Below are 20,852 nucleotides of genomic sequence, written 5' to 3'. Positions count from 1 at the left end.
AAAAAAAAAAAAAGAAATTCATCTGAAACTTGTTTCTAACATACTTGAGTCTGACCATCCACTGCGATCTATTCTCTTTCCTTTCCTTTTTAATTCATTCAGATGTTGTTTTCTAAGTGTTTACATTTATTTCAAGTAGTACTATCCCCAACTGAACCGTAAGCATCTTGGCAGTGGATTTCTTTTTTTTTTGAGACGGAGTCTGGCTCTGTCGCCCAGGCTGGAGTGCAGTGGCAGGATCTCAGCTCACTGCAAGCTCCGCCTCCCGGGTTCACGCCATTCTCCTGCCTCAGCCTCCCGAGTAGCTGGGACTACAGGCGCCCGCCACCTCACCTGGCTAGTTTTTTGTATTTTTTTAGTAGAGACAGGGTTTCACCGTGTTAGCCAGGATGGTCTCGATCTCCTGACCTCATGATCCGCCCGTCTCAGCCTCCCAAAGTGCTGGGATTACAGGCTTGAGCCACTGCACCCGGCCGGCAGTGGATTTCTATTCATTTTGTATATTTCCCCTAGGACCTGTTGTGGTGTTCTAGCATCTAAGTGATACCTAACTCTACAAATTACTACTGATTTAAAAAATAATTCAGCCACCTACGCACCCACTGGATGATGCACCAGGTTTTCCACAAAACTTCCTGTACATCTAGCCCTAGCACCCAAGACACCTGGACCCTGAGGAACCTGTGACCTTGAGTTGTTTCTGAAGAGCAAAAATTCTGAGATCAAAATTCCCTAATCTTAAACAGCTTGCTCTAAAAAAGTATTCCAAAACATTCTTAGAAAGTTTTGCCCCAAATATTAGCCACAAGATTGTCATATGCTTTCATAACTCCTTTGTGTATCCATCTAACATCACACACATACCCTTGTACATAGCTAACACATTATATTCAATTACCCCATTGTAGAAGAGGAATAATCTATTTCTATATGACTTTAATAATGTTCCCTAAGTAATTAGTAATCAAGGTTTTCTTCAAACTCAAATTAACAAATGTTTGTTAATCTAAATAATATACATATTTATGGATTTATATATGTATATAATCTTTCTGTAATTCAGTTTTTAACTGTGAACTTTTACATGTTGGAAGCAGTGAAGGACTCAATGTCATAGTACATTTTGATAGTATTTGATAGGCTTTTTCAGGTCTCTTAATTTAGTTGCTTGCAAATGTAAATCAAGCTTGCTCCAGTTCCACAAGGACTCCACCACAGTCTTTAGGATGGAGAAAAATCACTGGTTTTCCATGTGCTCCTATTTTGACCTCTTCACTTAGACTGCGGATCTTCTTTGTTTTCAAATCCATCACAGCTGCATTAATATTATCCACCTTAAGAAAAGGAAATACATTGAACACATTTGAGATCATAAAAATACCAACTTACAGTATCGTAATATTCAAAAAAAACCTCTGAGCGCTCATGCAGTCTATCTCCTCTGCCTGTGGGCAGGACCATTCTTAAATCAACATTTAAAAAAAAGCTTAAAATTTCCAGAGAAGTAAAAGAAGTTACTAAATTTTTCTAGGTAAGCAACCACAATGCTTAGAATTTTCACCATTAGTAAGTGTTTCTTCTTATAATCTAAATCATGTATGCTATACTTTATAATAGTTTATTCTGGCAGTACTATTAGTGAGATTGAAGACATTAATTTTGCCTGAGAACCCTGGGTTCCTCATCTATAACATGCAAATGAGGTCTAGCATATAAATTGACTACAGATTAAAATGAGGTAACAGATAAAAAGCTCTCAGGACAGTTTATGGCATAATAGGTACTTAGCAAATACGAGTGCTTCCCTGATCCCCAAAACCTGCCCTGCCAAAACACCTCTGACATTATCAAGATACACACGAAAATCACTATTAAATTGCCATTAAAATGTTATTCCCTATCTAAAAAAAAAATTCAAATAATGTTTTTGCAGCCTCTTCTAAGTTATTTCTATTTTCTTCATACTTATGGACACTCTAGGAGGAGCGGATGTGTCTCTCTATACTTGACGGAGAAATGATCTGCCTCTATCTTGGGAAGTCACCCACTTAGACTGGGAACCTAGGAAATGGATGAAAAGGTATGATATGAATGGCCACATTCCTAGGCAGTCATAAATCACTAGTTTAATTAAAATCACTAGTTTAATTTTAAAAAACACAGAAGCACAGAGACTAATATAACACCCATGTACCTACCATTCAGATCTAATAAGTATTAACATTTATACAATTTTATTTCCAAAGAGCCAAGGATTATATACTGAATTCTAAAACCAGTCGAACAGCTAATGAGGATACTAAATGTTACATAAATAAGGTACGATTTCTTCATATGGCACATATTCTACTTATATTTCTGATATTTCTTTTTTAAACCTCATAGGTATATCAAAGTCACACGTGCCTAGATTCTGAACATGGCTCATTTCATGACATTTTGCACTGTAGCTGGTTAATTCTCATCTTTTTCAGAATAGAACATGACCTAGAAGCTCGTGGCAGGAGCAGCCCGACCCACTTAGTGAGGAAAATTGGTCCTCACTGATGTCAGACATTGTCAATTTTATTTTTAAATTCATATCAATATTATTAAGCTTTTTTTCTGCTGTGTTAGGTGGGATTGGAGCAGTTTTTAGTCTAGGACTAATTTTCCTCACTACCAAGCCAAAGTCCTTCTGAGTACTCTTCCCAATGTTACGGAAATTACTATGACTAGTAAGAAAAAACTATCCCCACCTCTGTGTGTGGATTATTCCCTCCAATCCTTTCAAGGGGTTCTATTTCTAGCTTCCTAACATGCGTGCAATACTCAGATGAAGACATGAAAGGTACTACAGATCTTTGGAGTTCACTCTCTGCAGCTCTCCTGCAGTTCTCCAGGAGACAGCTGTGAACTCTAGCACCATGGCCTCCTCAGACTTCCAACTCCTATCTCCTCAACTCAGGGAGACCACTAAGTTCCGTGTGGATTCCCCCTTCCTGTACTGCAGTCTGGAAACTCTCTACAGCCAGTAAACTGGGTAAAACTGGGTAACTGTAGGGCTCATCTTGTTTGTTTACCCTCTCTCAGAAATCAATTCCTGTGCTGCCTGATGTCCAATGCCAGAAATCCATTATTTCATGTATTCTGTCTAGGTTGCTTACTTGTTTCAGGGAGGAGGATAAACTGATCTCTTTTACACCAACTTGGCCGGAATCAGAACTCTAAATTGGCAGGTTTTTTCTGTCAGCAAGTAAAAAGTGTCATTACATGTCATTCTATAATATGCCTTTTTTACTTTGATTACTTTTAAGATTTTCTCGTCATCTTTGATTTTCAGTTTGACTATGGTGTGCTTAGGTGTGGCTTTCTTTTTTTTTGAGACAGAGTCTCACTCTGTCAGCCAGGCTGGAGTGTAGTAGTGTGATCTTGGCTCACTGCAACCTCTGCCTCCAGGGTTCAAGCAATTCTCCTGCCTTAACCTCCAGAGTAGCTGGGACTACAGGCGCACACCACTATGCCCAGCTAATTTTTGTATTTTTAGTAGAGACCAGGTTTCACCATGTTGGCCAGGATGGTCTCTATCTCTTCACCTCGTGATCTGCCTGCCTCGGCCTCCCAGCGTGAGTCACTGCACCTGGCCCTTTTTTTTTTTTTTTTTTTTTTTTTTTGAGACAGAGTCTCACTCTGTTACCTAGGCTGGAGTGCAATGGCACAATCTTGGCTTACTGCAGCCTCCACCTCCTGGGTTCAAGTGATTCTCCTGCCTCAGCCCCCTGAGTAGCTAGGATTATAGGTATGAGCCACCATGCCTGGCTAATTTTTGTATTTTTAGTAGAGACTGGGTTTCACCATGTTGGCCAGGTTGGTCTTGAACTCCAGACCTCAAGGGATCTGCCCGACTTGGCCTCCCACAGTGCTGGGATTACAGGCGTGAATCACTGTTGCCCAGTCTGGTGTGGTTTTCTGTTTGCCCTACTTGGGGTTGCTGACTTTCTTGAAACCATAGGTTGTTTTACATCAGATTAATAGTGTCCTTGTCAACTATTTTTTCAATTATTGCTTCTGTTCTATTTTCTCTCTCTTTCTTTTCTGGGACTCCAACTATACTCTGCTGGAACTTTTGACCAGGTCCTACATCTGTTTTATGCTCTATTCTGTTTTCTTTTTCTTCCATATTTTTTACCTCTTGATTTTGGAATTCTAGTTTCTAGAACTGTGAAAAGAGTAATTTGTTTTAAGCCACTAAGTTCGTGATCATTTATTACAGAAGCCCTAGAAGATGAATACAACTACCACAGATCATACCGAAATTGAACAATGAAGTAGATGGATGGCTGATAGTGGTAGCTAAGTTTCTCACTGTTGGAATGAGAAGATAAAGGTCAGTGTGGTCTATGTGGTAATGGATTAGAGCTGGAGACATCAATATACACTCAGGAGTTTATGACATTTCATGAATTCTATAATATAGTTATATATAGAAATGTGTATAGATATGTGTATATACACAGTATACACACATATATCTCCCTGCTGTGCTGGCTCAGTAGGCCAAGAACTAATGACCCCCCTAGTAGCAATAAGCACACTTAAAACCTAGATCTTGGTTTCTAATACCATTCTCCAGTAGTAGGAACCAGGGCTCCTAGATGAAATGGCTAATTACATGGCTAGGGCAAAGAGTAAAGATGAATTTGGAGCATCTTATATAGAAGATGAATTTGGAGCATCTTAGAGTGCCAGAAAAAGAAAGGAAGTGCTTAAAAAACAAACACAAAACACAAAACCAAAAATGATGGGGGTATGTCAAAGGGACACATGAATCAACTGAAAGAGCTCCTAATGGCCAAAGCTGGAACAATCTGAGGGGGAAAAAAAAGTAGTATTAGATTATAATGCAAGTCATAAAATAAATATCCACAAGTCCATACTGATATAACTCTCCATTCCTTAAGTGTGGGCCTTGCATAATGACTTCCTTCCAAAAGAGGATAGTATGGAGAAGTGGGAAAAAAGAACAGCCTTCCAGTGGAGAAAGCTGACAACACCTCTTCACCTGGGAGATCAAGATTAATATCAACAGGAGTAAGTCATGTTGATAGCATGAATCCTTGATATGATGTGATGAGAATGGCACTTTACCTCTATGGTCTTTCTCCCCAAAATCAATAACATGAGTCTAATAATAAAAATATCACATAAATCTCAACTAAAGGACAGTTTACCAAATAACTGACTAGTAGTAATCTTCAAAAGTGTCAAGGTCATCAGAAACAAGGAAAGGAGATCCTAGAAAAAGGTTAGAAAACAAAACAAAACAAAAAACCAAGGAAAGTTTGAGAAACTGCCACATGCAAGAGAAGCCTCAGCAGATATGATGACTAAATGTGATGTGCTATGGGTGGAGGAGTGGGAGAAGGGAGAGCATCAGGATACATAGCAAATGCATACAAGGTTTAATATCTAAGTAATGCATTGTCAGGTGCAGCAAACCACCATGGCATACGTTTACCTATGTAACAAACCAGGATGTCCTACACATGTATCCTGGAACTTAAGATAAAATTAAAAAAATAAAAATAAATGTGATGAGAAATCTTAGATGGGATCCTGGAATAGAAAAGGGACACTAGGTGAGAACTAAAGGAATCAGAATAAAGTACAGACTTTAGCTAATAACAATGAATCGGTATTGGTTCACTAATTGTGGTAAATGTATCAAACTATAATAAGATGTTCATAATTTTTTTAAAAGAGTCTGAAGAGATTAACCACCATTTATAATGACTGGGTCTTGTTTTTATCCTGATTAGAACAAATCAACTATAAAAAAAATTTGTAAATCAATCTGGGAAATTTAATTTATGAGCTGTGTATAGATGGTGCCAAAAGATTTACCTTTAATTTTGACTGAAGTGCCAGAAAATAAAGATGATAATGTCACCATGGTTATTTTTGTATTTCTTAGAGATTCAAACTGAGTAAGGGTAAAATGACATGCTGTTCATTTAAAATAATCTAAGGAAAAAAGAAAAAAGATGATGTGTAGCAAGAGCTTGAAAACCGCTGAACCTGGGTGATGAGAGTACTGACACGATTTTTTTTCTGCTTCTCATAAGTTTGAACGATTTCATGATATAATCATGACTTTTTCCACAGTGCCCTTCTGATAACTCCTATGCTACATGTGATTATGAATATTTTCATTTATGGAACATTCTATCCAAGTACAAGTATCTATAATTTTGACATTGCAACCCAATTTTTTAGTATACTCCTTCTTCAATATCCCTCAATCATGAATTACTTCAAGGATGGGCACAGTGGTTCATGCCCATAATCCCAACAATCCAGGTGGGGCCAAGGAAGGAGGACGGCTTGAACCCAGGAGTTTGACACCACCCTGGGAAACATAGTGAGGACCCTTCTCTATAATCAATCAATCAGTCAGGTGTGGTGGCACACACCTGTAGTCTTAACTACTCAGGAGGCGGAGATGAGAGGATTGCTCGAGCCCAGGTTGAGGCGAAGTGAGCTATGATGGTGCCACTGAACTCCAGCCTGGGTAACAGAGTAAGACCCTGTCTCGAAAAACTAATAAATGTCTAAATGACATTGCACTAGCATTTATTTCTACTTCTGTTACTATTTCTATTAACTAACTTTGATTTTAAAGATCTTTTACCATATTTATCCTTCTGTTAGTGTTGCTATAAATTTTATGATTCTTTCAAGAGAACTCCTAATGCTTTGTTTGGCAGTAATAAAAAGAATAAAATTAAAATGTCTTAATTTTCTGAATTGAAAGTAGATACAATAGTTATAAGAAATGCAAAGCAATTTGATTTGGGGAATTAAACCAGTCCCTCTAAGTAATGAAAGTAACACAGTAATAACCCATCTTTTTTAAAAAAGGGAGGTTTTCAAACACTGCATGTTCTCACTCGTAAGTGGGAGTTGAACAATGAGAACACAAGGACGCAGGGTGGGGAATGTCACATACCGGGGTCTGTCGGGGGGTGGGGGCAAGGAGGGTGGATAGCATTAAGAGAAATATCTAATGTAGATGATGGGTTAATGGGTACAGCAAACCACCATGGCACATGTATACCTTATGTAACAAACCTGCACGTTCTGCACATGTATCCCAGAACTTAAAGTATTAATTTAGAAAAAGGGGGGGTGTTATGGTTTTTAAAAGCTGCTTTTATAGTCCTTCAAACAATTACAGAGTGTACCATATAGTTCTGGAAGACTCTGCATGCCATTAGTGAAAATCGGGGCTATTTTCCTTTCTTTTTTTTTGAGACGGAGTCGTGCTCTGTCGCCCAGGCTGGAGTGCAGTGGCGCAATCTCAGCTCACTGCAAGCTCTGCCTCCCGGGTTCACGACATTCTCCTGCCTCAGTCTCCCGAGTAGTAGGTGCCGGCCATCACGCCCGGCTAATTTTTTGTATTTTTAGTAGGGATGGGGTTTCCCTGTGTTAGCCAGGATGGTCTTGATCTCCTGACCTCATGATCCGCCTGCCTTGGCCTCCCAAAGTGCTGGGATTACAGGTGTGAGCCATTGCGCCCGGCCCTTTACTTTTCACTTCAACTTCTTACCAGCTCTCTCTTTCCTTTTTCTTTCTTTTTTTGGTATTTATCTGTATCTGTATCCTCGGCTTCCCCATCTGAAAATGGCAATACCATCTTGTTTGTTTGAAGCTAAGTAAATACCATCTTGTTTGTTTGAAGCTAAGTAATTAGGCTAAATAACTCTAACCGTTAGGTATGTAATTCTCAATGATCAAATTTTATGAAAAAGTAATAACGTACCCCTCTTAACTGTGCATGGCATTTGGACAGATTTAACAAACATAAACTTTTATTTTATATAAAGTTGTAATGGTGATCATATAATGAATGACTTCAATCCTCAAATTGGTATAAATCCATGAAAGTTAAAGTGAAAAGTCTGGATTAAGTATTTGTTCCAACTGTCTCTCCTCAAAAGCTAAAAGCTAAGTGAATTATGCAAGCCTAACACTGTCTCACTTTACGTAGGGTTCAGAGAGTTCCTGTCTTCTTGGATTTACTTCAGAAGGGCACGTGTTACCTAAGCTTCCATACTGGTTATATAGTCTGGTGGGGGCTATGTGGAGTATCCCTCAAATGCTTGTCTCTGCTGAAATTTTCACAGTTGATAGTAAAATATTTTTTTTTAATTCCCTAGTTTATTGTGAAAAGCCAAAATGAGAATAAAATTTGTAAAAAAGGAGAATATTTTCCTTTCTTGATTGAAGAACAGACATTCCCCAGTATGAAGGAAATGAGTTACCTCACTAGCCTGTTAAAGTTATAACTCTTTTCTTTCCTAAGGAATATATGATCAGTTAAAAAAGATCTGCAAAACATATAAAAGCATAAACAAGAAAATGAGTCCTCTATTGTCTGATCACTCAGAAAATAAAACTGCTATAATTGCTGCGTTTCTCTACCTTTTTTCTTAGTTTTTAAATACTATTAATATTTTTCTCATGTGCTTTTCCCCAGCAGCCTGCGACAGCAATTTCAAGATTACCTTGAAATCAAATCCAACATCCCTGTCTGCCACCGGGAAGCCAGGCTCCCATGATCATTACTACCTACTCATCTGACCAGCCCCTTTTCTGTCACCAGTCCCTACAGTTCTGTAGCGCCTCCCTCAGCCTCAGCACTGCACTCATCACCCTCCATGTGCTCCAGCGGTGGGGCTGCCCTCTTCATCCCATCTGACTCACACTCACGATTCCAGGCCACACCACCCCTGCACAGAGGCCTGTTACCCCATGTGAGCTGGGTCACTCCCTGTGCTGCAGTTCTCCTTGCCTTTTGTGGGACTCAACATTGTGCCTGGAAGCGTCCCAGTGGATATACATCCTCCTCCCTGTTTGGCCCTGACTCCCCATACCTGCCCCCAACCCCATGTGAACATCTGCCTCACCCTTCTCAGGCCCTGCTCCCATACCAGGTCACCCCCTGAGAGGACACTCAGCTTAACTCCCCACCTTAGTCACCATTTTCCCCTGCAACAATGCACTCCCCATAGGACCAGCCCTGACCCTCCATGCTGGGCGTGCCTTCCCCACAGTGTCGGTGCCCCTACCCTGCTCTGGCTCTCCCACTCCTTGCTGCCCCTGCCCCCGCCCCTCAGGTGGATGCCCTTCTCAACATCCTTGGGCTCCAGCTCCCTGCCCTGAGCTGTGTCTCAGTCCATTCGGGTTGTTAGAACAAAATACCTAAACTAGGTAGCTCAGAAAAAAACAGAAATTTGTCAGTTTGAGAGACCGGGAAGTCTAAGATCTAAGTGCTGGCAGATTCAACATCTGGTGGGGGCTTCGTGGTTCACAGACAGCAACTTCTCACTGTCCTCACGTAGTGGAAGGGGCAAGGGGTGTCTCTGAAGCCTCTTTTATAAGGACACTAATCCCATTCATGAGGAATAGGCCTACTGCTCATGAGTGGGGCCTCAGGAATCATCTCCCTAAGGCCCCACCTCCTAACACCATCACTTTGGGGGTTATGATTTCGATATATGAATTTTGAAGGGACATAAGCATTTCGTTCTAAGCTGGTCTCCCATGCTGATGCCCTCCTTACTCTGCAAGCCAAGATGGCCCCCTGGTACAAATGCACAAACCCTGCTCAGACATCTTGCACTTGGAACTCCCCACACATGGGCACTCAGTCTCTGGCTTCCCTGTGGCAGGCAGCTCTCACTCATGGATGCCCTCCTCACCCTGCCAGGGTCCCAACACCTTGCTTTAGGCCAGTCTGGTTCTCCCCATCTACATAAATGACTCTTCTGCTCTGTCCTACCTGAAGTCTTCAGGAAGGGAAGGAATGGGGAGCAGTCATAGATACTCAATACTATTTCCTTTTTTGTTTTTGGTAAGTAGAAAGAAATACAGTCATGTGTCACTTGATGGGTACAAGTCCTGAGAAACGCATCACTAGGCAATTTCATTGTTGTGCAAACATCAACACACCTGGATGGTGGAGCCTACTATACATCTAGGCTATAGGGTACAGCCTATTGCTCCTTGGCTACAAACCTGTACAGCATGTTACTGAATACTGTAGGCAAGTGTAACACAATGGTGTCTAAACACATTTCAACACAGAAAATAACAGTAAAAATACAGTGTTATAACCTTACGGGACCTCATGTGGACTCATCACTGACTGAAACATTGTTATGCGGTGTGGAACTGTATTTGGCTAAACTAGTAAGGTATGCTAATCATTCCTTGTATTTCCTCTTTGTTTCAACTAGCACTACGTTTCAACTAGCACTATTACTTCTGTTTATCCTTTTGCATTTTGTAGGCTGTGTTTTAGTTAGTCACCTTTAATCCTCTCTGGAAAATGTGGAGCATGTCTGAATAAATGAAGCAAGCAGGCAAGCTCTGGGTAGACAGGGACTACTTGTTCAGCCACATATTCCCAGCACCTTCTACAGTGAAGGACAGAGTGATACCAAAAATACTTAACCACCAGAAAAATACAGACAAAGATACTAATCAGATAGAATTGTGCGGCTGAGCATGGTGGTTCATGCCTGTAATCCCAGTGCTTTGGAAGGCTGAGGTAGAAGGATTGCTTGAGCCAAGAGTTTGAGACCAGCCTGGGCAATATAGCAAGACTTTGTCTCTTAAAAAAAAAAAATTAGCTGGGCATGATGAGGTGATGCCTGTAGCTCAGCAGTTCCAGGTTACAGTGCATTATGATCGTGCCACTGCACTCCTGCATGGGTGACAGAGAGCCTCTCTCTGAAGGAAAAAGTTGTAGAGGGAGAAGGGTGTCTGAAGGGTCTCAGAAAAGGGTCCTTCGGGAAAAGGAATGTTACTCAGGGGTTACAGAGCAGCAGCTGTTTACCAACCAGCAGGGAAGTATTTAAATATTTTTACAAACTCAATACAAATTTGAGTAAGTAAATATTTCTGGTGGCCCTTAAAGTTTTCACTGTGACACACTGTGCTGTCTGGGTAAACTCTCTAGAGAAAGCATGGCCAGCTCTGTCTCCTCAAGCAGAGGCACGCAGAAGGCAGGGAAGGTGACCCCCGTCTTGCCATCGCAGGTAGTAGGTTAGGACCACAAACACAAGCTGTGCCAGAAAACAGTGGGTGACTCAGTCCACACATGAGCAAGAGAAGAGATGGAACAAGATGCCCTCTAAACTTCCTCTAGTGAGAGGTAAAGACACACAAGAAATACGGGTAAACCTCACAAGAGAAAATAGAAACCAAGTCAACCTTAACAGAAAAATGCTGATTAACTAGTGAGACAGTAATCCACGTATGAGAAAGGGACATTTCAGCAAGTCTTTGAGTCAACGAAAAGCTATGGAGCATGCGCAAACAGATACATGCTGAGTCAGAGGTTTTATAAGATCCTGGTGAAAAAGGACAAAAAGCATCCCTGTGATAATTATACAGGGGAAAGCCAATTCTCTGATGAGTGGTTCAACTTTTTTTTTTTTTTTTGAGACAGAGCTCTTGCTCTGTCGCCCAGGCTGGAGTGAAGTGGCATGATCTTGGCTCACTGCAACCTCCGCCTCCCAGGTTCAAACGATTCTCCTGCCTCAGCCTATGTAGCTGGGATTACAGGTGTGTGCTGCCACGTCCAGCTAGTTTTTGTATTTTAGTAGAGACGGGATTTCACCGTGTTGCCCAGACTGGTCTCAAACTCCTGAGCTCAGGCAATCCGCCCACCTCGGCCTCCCAAAGTGCTGTAATAGGCATGAGCCACCGCACCCAGGTGACATACCACTTTTTAAAAATCACCAAGTGTGGCATCCATTGATGGCCTCCAGTACCTTTCTCCTTTTCCTCCTTTTAATTACAGCAACCCCCAAGTTTCAGCAGGGCACATAACTGCCTAGCTAGAGACTACATTCCCCAGCCTCCCTTGCAGAGAAGTGTGTCATGTAACTAAGCTTGGGCCAATGGGATAAGGACAGAAGTGATCCTAGAGCATCTCCTTAAAGGTACTTGCCAGGTATTCCCACTCCACCTTCCCTTCCCTCTGGTTGGCAAATGGTGATGCCTGGAGCAACCTTGTAAGTCATGTGTCACGGACAGCAGAGCTGCCCATCAGCATAGGATAGCTAATATTAGACTGAAAACAGAAAAATAAAATCTTGTTAAGCCACTTAATTTTTTTGTGGAGGGCAGAGAAAGATGATGGTGGTGTTATACTAAAATAGCACCTAACCACTTTTCACACCTTCTCCTCTTACCTACCTTCATTTTATACTCAATACATTTGCAGGTAACTCTTCCAATCTCTGCTTTTGAATCTGTGGCGTGATCACAGCTCACTGCAACCTCCACCTCAGCACTTCCTGGGCTCAAGCGATGCTCTCACCTCAGCCTCCCAAGTAGCTGGGACTACAGGTGCATACCACCACATCTGACTAATTTTTTTGTATTTTTAGTAGAGACATCTTGCCCAGGCTGGTCTCAAACTCCTGGGCTCAAGCAATCTGCCCACCTTGGCCTCCCAAAGTGCTAAGATTACAGGTGTGTATTAGTCCATTTTCACGCTACTGATAAAGCCATACTCGAGACTGGGCAATTTACAAAATAAACAGGTTTAATGATTTATAGTTCCACATGGCTGGAGAGGCCTCACACTCGTGGCAGAAGGCAGGGAGGAGCAAGTCACATCTTACGTGGATGGCAGCAAGCAAAGAGAGAGATTGGGCAGGGAAAATCCCCCTTATAAAACTATCAGATCTTGTGAAACTTATTCACTATCACAAGAACGGCATGGGAAGGACCTGCCCCCATGATTCAATTACCTCCCACCGGGTCCCTCCCACAACATGTGGGGATTCAAGATGAGATTTGGGTGGGGACACAGCCAAGCCATGTCAAGGCATGAGCCACCACACCCCGCCGCTAAGTGTTAGCTGTTATAACTCTGTGCCTTTCCACATGCAATTCCCTCTGCCTGGAATAACTTTCTCTTTTTGTTCACCTGGGGAATTCCTTCACATTCATTGTAACTCACGCTCTGTGAGGACTTCCCAGCAACTGAATTTGCCAGGAGCAATCAATCTCCTTCATCTGTGCTACTGCGAAGTCACACATATAAAATCTACTTATCATAGTATATTGCACTTGAGTGTTTAAATTTCTGCCCCTCCTCACTATGGACATGACTCATATCTTATTCACTGCTAAATTCCAAGTACTTGGCAGAATACACATTGTAGGGTTTCATACATGTTTGCAATAATGAACTGAATACATCCTTGAATTCACTCTAGAATCAAACTACCTCTCCTCTGTATTAGAAATTTGGCCTAACAGGCCGGGCAAGGTGGCTCACGCCTGTAATCCCAGCACTTTGAGAGGCCGAGGTAGGTGAATTACCTGAGGTCAGGAGTTTGAGACCAGCCTGACCAACATGGTGAAACCTCATCTCTACTAAAAATACAAAATTAGCTGGGCACGGTGGCGCATGCTTGTAATCCCAGCTACTTGGGAGGCTGAGGAAGGAGAATCACTTGAACCCAGGAGGCAGAGGTTGCAGCGAGCCGAGATCACACCATACTGCACTCCAGTCTGGGCGACAGAGTGAAACTCCATCTCAAAAAAAAAAAAGAAAGAAAAGAAAAAGAAATTTGGCTTAACAATTATTCTATCAAAAGAATTGTCCTAGCAAATTAAATCGATGCATAATTGTCATTGCTGATATTCTAAAAGGCAGTTATCTGAACATGAACATCTATAGAAATGTTCTCTAATGAGACTTTTCTTGTCTAACATTTCTTCACATTCCTTTAAAAATTGTTGGCAGATGCAATTCAGAAGATCTTAAAAATCAGTCAGTAATTGAAAAGTATTGACTTTTTAATAACGAAGAAGTTATTAGAATTTTAAGGAGAGAAAAGAGTTATAAAGTATACTTAGCATGTACATTGAAAGCTTTACTTTGTCTTTTCATTTGTTTCTCCTAATTGCCTTGTGATAGTAAAAACAGCTGTATTCCTGTTACACGGGAGGTCACACATGATCAATTCTAAAGCAGATTCTATATTGTGGCTAACTTTGGTGGCACTTACAGTGGTCACTGAATCCAGACTTCAAAAAAATACATTAATATTATATGTTAGAATTTTCTAAAGGGAAAAGAAATGTATGTAAGGATCCATCTTTGAGGAGGATGAGTATTATCATTCTCCATAAAGAACCTTACGAAAGTTTCTAATGATAGTGACTATAAGTAGTCCTAAAAAGTAAGAGACATATTTTAAAAGAGAGATTTAAATTACCAGGCATTAAAATAATTAAAATACCTCGATGCAGATGTGATGCATTCCTCCAGCCTTGTTTTTCTGCAGAAAACCTGCAATTGGACTGTCACGTCCCAGTGGATGAAGCAGTTCCATCTTGGTATTTCCCAGGTTGACAAAAACAACAGATACTCCATGTTCAGGAAGAGGGACCGCTTCACTTACCTGGGCCCCGAGAATATTCTTATAAAATGCTGCAGCCTTTTCCAAATCTGGCACTGCTATGGCTACATGATTGAGCTGACCCAGGTTCCACAAAGAACCTGCCACTTGATCCAAGGGCTGTGATGTGGAAGAAGCTCTTAATGTTGGAATGGGAGCTTGGAGTCTGGAAAAAAGCCCTGAAAAATTGAACAGCCATTGATATCCTTTTGATAATTAATGTACTTCTAAATTGAATTTAAAAAACTAAACAAATAATGCATGCAAAAATTCGTTATTTATATATGTGTTCTTTTCAATTATTGAAATGAAACCAGGAGATAAATGGAAAAACTTACACCCGAATTACTCTGCTCTGCCCATTCAAATAACTGACTGGAATAAAAAAGCTAATTCTGAGCTGCAGTTAGATTTAAAACCCAGAATAACATTTTTTCATAATGATTCATATTTATTGGTAACACTTAAAGAATAGTGGCATATTAAGAATTACTTGCTATTCTCTCTCTGCATTTCACAATGAAACAACATATTTAGTAAGAACAAGCAATTTCTCTACCTGTACCCAATTTTTTGTCTTATATTTTGTAATAAGTCCATTAAAGGTATAAACATACATTAAAAGAATACATACAGTACTCTTTAATGCTCTGTTGCCCAGGCTGGAGTGCAATAGTGCAATCTCAGCTCACTGCAACCTCCGCCTCCTGGGTTCAAGTGATTTGCCAGCCTCAGCCTCCCAAGAAGCTGGGATTACAGGTGCCCGCCACAATACCCAGCTAATGTCTGTGTGTATGTGGTGTGTGTGTGTGTGTGTATTTTTTTTTTTTTTGAGATGGAGTCTTGCTCTTTTGCCCAGGCTGGAGTGAAGTGGTGCAATCTGGGTTCACTGCAACCTCTGCCTCCTGGGTTCAAGAGATTCTCCTGCCTCAGCCTCCTGAGTAGCTGGTAATTACAGGTGCCTACCACATGCCAGCTAATTTTGTATTTTCAGTAGAGATGGGGTTTTGCCATGTTGGCGAGGCTGGTCTTGAACTCCTGACCTCAGGTGATCCATCCGCCTCGGCCTCCCAGAGTGACATGATTAGAGGTGTGAGCCACTGTGCCCACCCTAATTTTTGTATTTTTAGTAGAGACGGGGTTTCACCATGTTGGTCAGGCTGGTCTCAAACTCCTGACCTCAGGTGATCCACCCACCTTGGTCTCCCAAAGTGCTGGGATTATAGGCGTGAGCCACCATTCTGGCCAGTTTTTAGCATTTTTATAATTCACTATCACTGTGTCCTCATCAGATAGTTTCTTGATCTCCACAGATAACTCTGCATTCCATTCATTTAGCAAACAGTCATTGTATGTTATTAAAGAAGAAGAATGGCCTGAATTTACTGTGTACCTACTGTCTGGCACTGTATTTATTTTTTTACACCAACTGTCTAATATTCACAACAAACCTACAAGTTAGAAACTTAGTAAGTTTCGCCGGGCGCAGTGTCTCAAGCCTGTAATCCCAGTACTTTGGGAGGCCGAGTCGGGCGGCCGAGGTCAGAAGATTGAGACCATCCTGGCTAACCTGGTGAAACCCCGTCTCTACTAAAAAATACAAAAAACTAGCCGGGTGAGGTGGTGGGCGCCTATAGTCCCAGCTACTCAGGAGGCTGGGGCAGGAGAATGGCATAAACCCGGGAGGCAGAGCTTGCAGTCAGCTGAGATCCAGCCACTGCACTCCAGCCTGGGCGACAGAGCGAGACTCCGTCTCAAAAAAAAAAAAAGAAACTTAGTAAGTTTCATTGTTACCATGAAATCCAAGTGGATTACAACCCAGTACACATATACATAAATGTACAATTGAAACTAAATTGCAAAAAAAGAATACCTTCCACCTCAGCCTCCGAGTAGCTGGAACCATCAGCAAGAGCCACCATGCCTGGCTAATTTTTGTATGTTTTGTAGAGATGGGGTTTCACCATGTTGCCCAGGCTGGTCTTGGACTCCTGGGCTCAAGCGATCCTCCCACATTGGCCTCCCAAAGTGCTGGGATTACAGATGTGAGCCACCACACTAGGCCAGTGAAAATGTTTTGAAATAGATAAACATGACAGTTGCACAAACCCAGTGAATGTAATAATTGCTGTTAAACTGTACTGTTTTTTCTTTTTTTGAGACGAAATCTTGCTCTCTCGCCCAGGCTAGAGTGCATTGGTGTGATCTCAGTTCACTACAACCTCCACCTCCTGGGTTCAAGCGATTCTCCTGCCTCAGCCTCCTGAGTAACAGGGATTACAGGTGCGTGCCACAACACCCAGCTAATTTTTGTATTTTTGGTAGAGACGGGGTTTCCCCGTGTTGGTCAGGCTGGTCTCAAACTTCTGACCTCGTGATCCACCCACCTCGGCCTCCCAAAGTCCTGAGATTACAGGCATGAGCCACTGCGCCCGGCCTAAACTGTACATTTTTAAAGGGTTTTGTTATGTAAATTTTACCTAAAAAAAAAAAAAGGCCCAACAATAAAAATCCAAAGGTGAAATTGTGTAGACCAAGCAAACTGGGTAGAGAACAGTGAATAAAGTGGTTAAAATGAGATAGAGCTTTATATTTAATAAAAATGTGTTCCTGAAAAGTTTGTTGTGAATTGAACTCTTAATTATTGTATTTTCTTTTGCTACAAGTAATTGTAGCAACTTTTTTCCAGCTTGAGGTACCATGACTAATAGAAATGGTATATCTTTAAGGTATACAATGTGATGTTTTAATACATGCATAAATTATGAAAATGATTACTAACACTGAAGCTAACTTTTTAAAGCTATTTTTATTTCAGGTTGCCCTCTAATTCATAGGAATTTACAGCTCTTTAGTTTTAGGTTTCTCTGCCTCCCATTTCAGAATAGTGCAGCAGAACTGCATTATTCTGAATTCTGTAATGTTTAATTTGTGATTATTCCAATAAAGGTTGCTTTGCATGAATATACTACAATGTTAAACCATGTGCAAATAAATGCATAAGACATTTAAAAATAGAAGTGTTAATAAAAAATGCGTGTAAAGATGAATACAGATTTAAGAAACTACTTTCACATATGTCAGGAAGCTGGTATACAGGTAAAAGATCAAAATCGGATGTGTATGTTAACTGTCATTCCAATCTTCCTTTCAATATCAGTTCTCGTTAATCACTTTTAGTGTCCTGACTTAAAAATAACATTGCATTTCTTTCAGTTCAGATTTTGCGCTTATTTCAGATCACACTTTTTAAACACTGTCCCTGCATACATAAAGGTTTAGCTGCAAGGATCTATAGTCAAATGCATTAAGAGTACTTACTATTTAAAGACATTAGATGTTAAATTTGTATAAAAAGTACTAAGTTCACCCATTTGAAGTGTACAATTCATTTCTTTGCGTATTTGCAAAGTTGTACAACCTTCATATAATCTAATTTTAGAACGTGTAATAAGTCTTTTTTTTTTTTTTTAAACAAGTCTGGGTCTGTAGCCCAGGCTGGAGTGCAATGGCACAATCTCGGCTCAGTGCAACCTCTCCTTCCCAGGTTCAAGCAATTCTCCTGCCTCAGCCTCCCGAGTAGCTGGGATTACATGAGTGTGCCACCACACCCGGTTAATTTTTGTATTTTTGTATTTTAGTTTTGCCATATTGGCCAGGCTGGTCTTGAATTCCTGACCCCAGGTGATCCACCTGCCTTAGCCTCCCAAAGTGCTGGGATTACAGGCGTGAGTCACCGCGCCTGGCCAAACATAAGTCTGAATTTTCACGTATCTGGTTTGAGGAAACATACAGATTTAGAAAGTCATTCATTAGAAGTGCCTTCAAGTTAGTCTGGTAAGTTTTCTCTAAACATTCGACCAGTTAATTTCACAGCACCATATATATATCTTCAACTTGTTTCAAACTATGATCAAATTTTATTTTTATTCATTACAGTAAGTAAACAGATTACATTTCTGTTAGCCCATTTACAGATGATTAATAAAAGTAAACCTATGCAGTCACGTAAGTTGGTCATTCTTGTCTCCCACCTAACAGGTTCAATTTCCATTTTCAGAACTTTTCTACGTGTTCAGTCTGATTTTTCTGTGCTTTTGTTTTCCTGCGAAGTTTTATGTTCCTTAAAAGAGAGGCCATGACATAGAACTACCATGTAATTCAGCAATTCCACTTTCGAGTATCTACACCCCCAAAAAAGTGGGAATTCAGAGGTATTTGTATACCCACGTTCATAGCTGTATTACAATAGCCAAAAGGTGGGGAAAACCCAAACGTCTATCAAGAGATGAATGGATAAACAAAATGTGGTATACACACACAACGGAATATTATTCAGTCTTAAAAAGCAATTTTTTTTTTTTTTTTTAGACGGAGTCTCGCTGTGTCGCCCAGGCTGAAGTGCAGTGGCGCGATCTCGGCTCACTGCAAGCTCCGCCTCCCCGGGTTTACGCCATTCTCCTGCCTCAGCCTCCAGAGTAGCTGGGACTACAGGCGCCCGCCATCTCGCCCAGCTAGTTTTTTGTAGTTTTTAATAGAGACGGGGTTTCACCGTGTTAGCCAGGATGGTCTCGATCTCCTGACCTCGTGATCCACCCGTCTCGGCCTCCCAAAGTGCTGGGATTACAGGCTTGAGCCACCGCGCCCGGCCAAAAGAGCAACTTTTTTTTTTGAGACGGAGTTTTGCTCTTGTTGCCCAGGCTGGAGTACAGTGGCACAATCTTGGCTCACGGCAACCTCCGCCTCCCGGGTTCAAGCGATTATCCTGCCTCAGTCTCCCGAGCAACTGGGATTACAGGTGTGCGCCACCACGCCCGACTAATTTTTGTATTTTTAGTAGACACGGGCTCATGCCTGTAATCCCAGCACTCTGGGAAGCTGAGGTGGGCGGATCACCTGAGGCCAGGAGTTCGAAACCAGCTTAGCCAACATGGTGAAATCCCGTCTCTACTAAAGGTACAAAAAATTAGCCGGGCTACTCAGGAGGCTGAGGCGGGAGAATGGCTTGAACCTGGGAGGCGTAGCTTGCAGTAAGCTGAGATCACGCTACTGCACTCCAGCCTGGGCGACAGACTGAGACCCCATCTCAAAAAAAAAAAAAAAAGGTAAATTTTACTTTATATATATTCAACCACACACAAAAGTGTAGCCATTAAGTTTCAAGTATCTTAATAGGACAGATCAAAGGCAATCTTTGGAATACACTATCTTCATTTTTCCTTTATGCCAAGACGTGTATGTAAGTTACAAAACAAACATTCACCTGTATCTGTATTGAGTTCTTGCAGTATGTATATGACCCATTGGAAGTCATACTTTTTCCCAAACTGTCAATCATTAAAGGGTGCAGTTCTAAAAGTACACATAAAAATGCCTTTTCTCAAATATTCATTTATTTATATTTTTACGTTCCTATTTTGTGTATCACCTAAGAGGGTATGCCTTACGGTTAAGAATGTGCTCTGGTGCTAGAAGGATTTATCACGAATGTCCCAGAGTATCTCTGGGGCATTATCACTTGGCACCTTCTTCCTAACAGGGAATCTCAGATTAAGGGAAAAAACTGCCCTCTCATGAAAGGAGGAAGAGAAAAAAAAGGATAAAAAGAGGAGAATGTGAGAGTCAGAAAACGTGACAATTATTACAGTTATTTCTGTCATAACTGATTCTATGTACACATTTTTAAAAAATTGAAGGGGGAGGAGAACTCAAGGAAGTTTCCAAATCCACATGCTTTTACCTATGTACGCGATGATAAACATGTTAGTGCACGTGGAAAAATCCTTCCTTTTGTATTCTTTACACCACTGACCTTTGAGTGTTCCCAACAGAAAGCTGGTCATGCTTGGAGTTCGGCTGAAGTAGCAGTTGCTGTTTTTACAGGACTTGCTCTCCTTTCTGGTTTCTCCCCATTCTCTTTATTGGTGCAGTAAAATAACTTACCAACCCGCTTCTATTTACTTCTGTCCCTGCCCTGCCTGACCCGCCGGGCAAGTTCCCTCGCCTCTCCCGCCCACCTACTAGACAGTGCAGCACCCAGGGCGCACAGCTCCCGGATGGCAATGGGGCTCGTGCACAAGGCAATCCCCGCTACTAAAGCGAAGGCGTTTCTGGAAGTTACCCTCAGCCTAGGTGCCAGCAGCGGCCGTGGAACGCGCCCCCGGGGGGGGGGGGGATTAGATAAAGGTGCTTTGGCCACGCCGAGGCCCCCTCCACCCCCGACCTCCGTTCCCACCCGCCCTGCCCCACGGCGACTTTCGCCGGTGCCCGGTATTCACCTACGGCATTCGCGGCGGCAGCCCTCAGCGCCCGCGCCATTTTGGAAAGCAACCCGCCACGTCCAGACCTGCAGAGGACGGTGAGAGACGCGCAGCGGAGGAC

General features: G+C 41.7%; 1 protein-coding gene across 1 annotated transcript; it reads right to left on the bottom strand.

The window, feature by feature from the left end:
* Positions 1–902: 902 nt before the first annotated feature.
* MCEE (methylmalonyl CoA epimerase) lies at positions 903–20,842 on the bottom strand. The gene is made up of 3 exons (XM_011945206.1): positions 20,750–20,842; positions 14,313–14,650; positions 903–1,334 (listed from the first exon to the last, which is right to left on the bottom strand). The coding sequence occupies exons 1-3, from the start codon at positions 20,787–20,789 to the stop codon at positions 1,182–1,184; spliced, it is 531 nt and encodes a 176-aa protein (XP_011800596.1). The 5' UTR covers positions 20,790–20,842; the 3' UTR covers positions 903–1,181.
* Positions 20,843–20,852: the final 10 nt, after the last annotated feature.

Source organism: Colobus angolensis, unplaced genomic scaffold (genome assembly GCF_000951035.1).
Source record: "Colobus angolensis palliatus isolate OR3802 unplaced genomic scaffold, Cang.pa_1.0 Scaffold24, whole genome shotgun sequence".
Classification (NCBI taxonomy): Eukaryota; Metazoa; Chordata; class Mammalia; order Primates; family Cercopithecidae; genus Colobus; species Colobus angolensis.
This window is presented reverse-complemented; position numbering and strand designations above follow the sequence as displayed.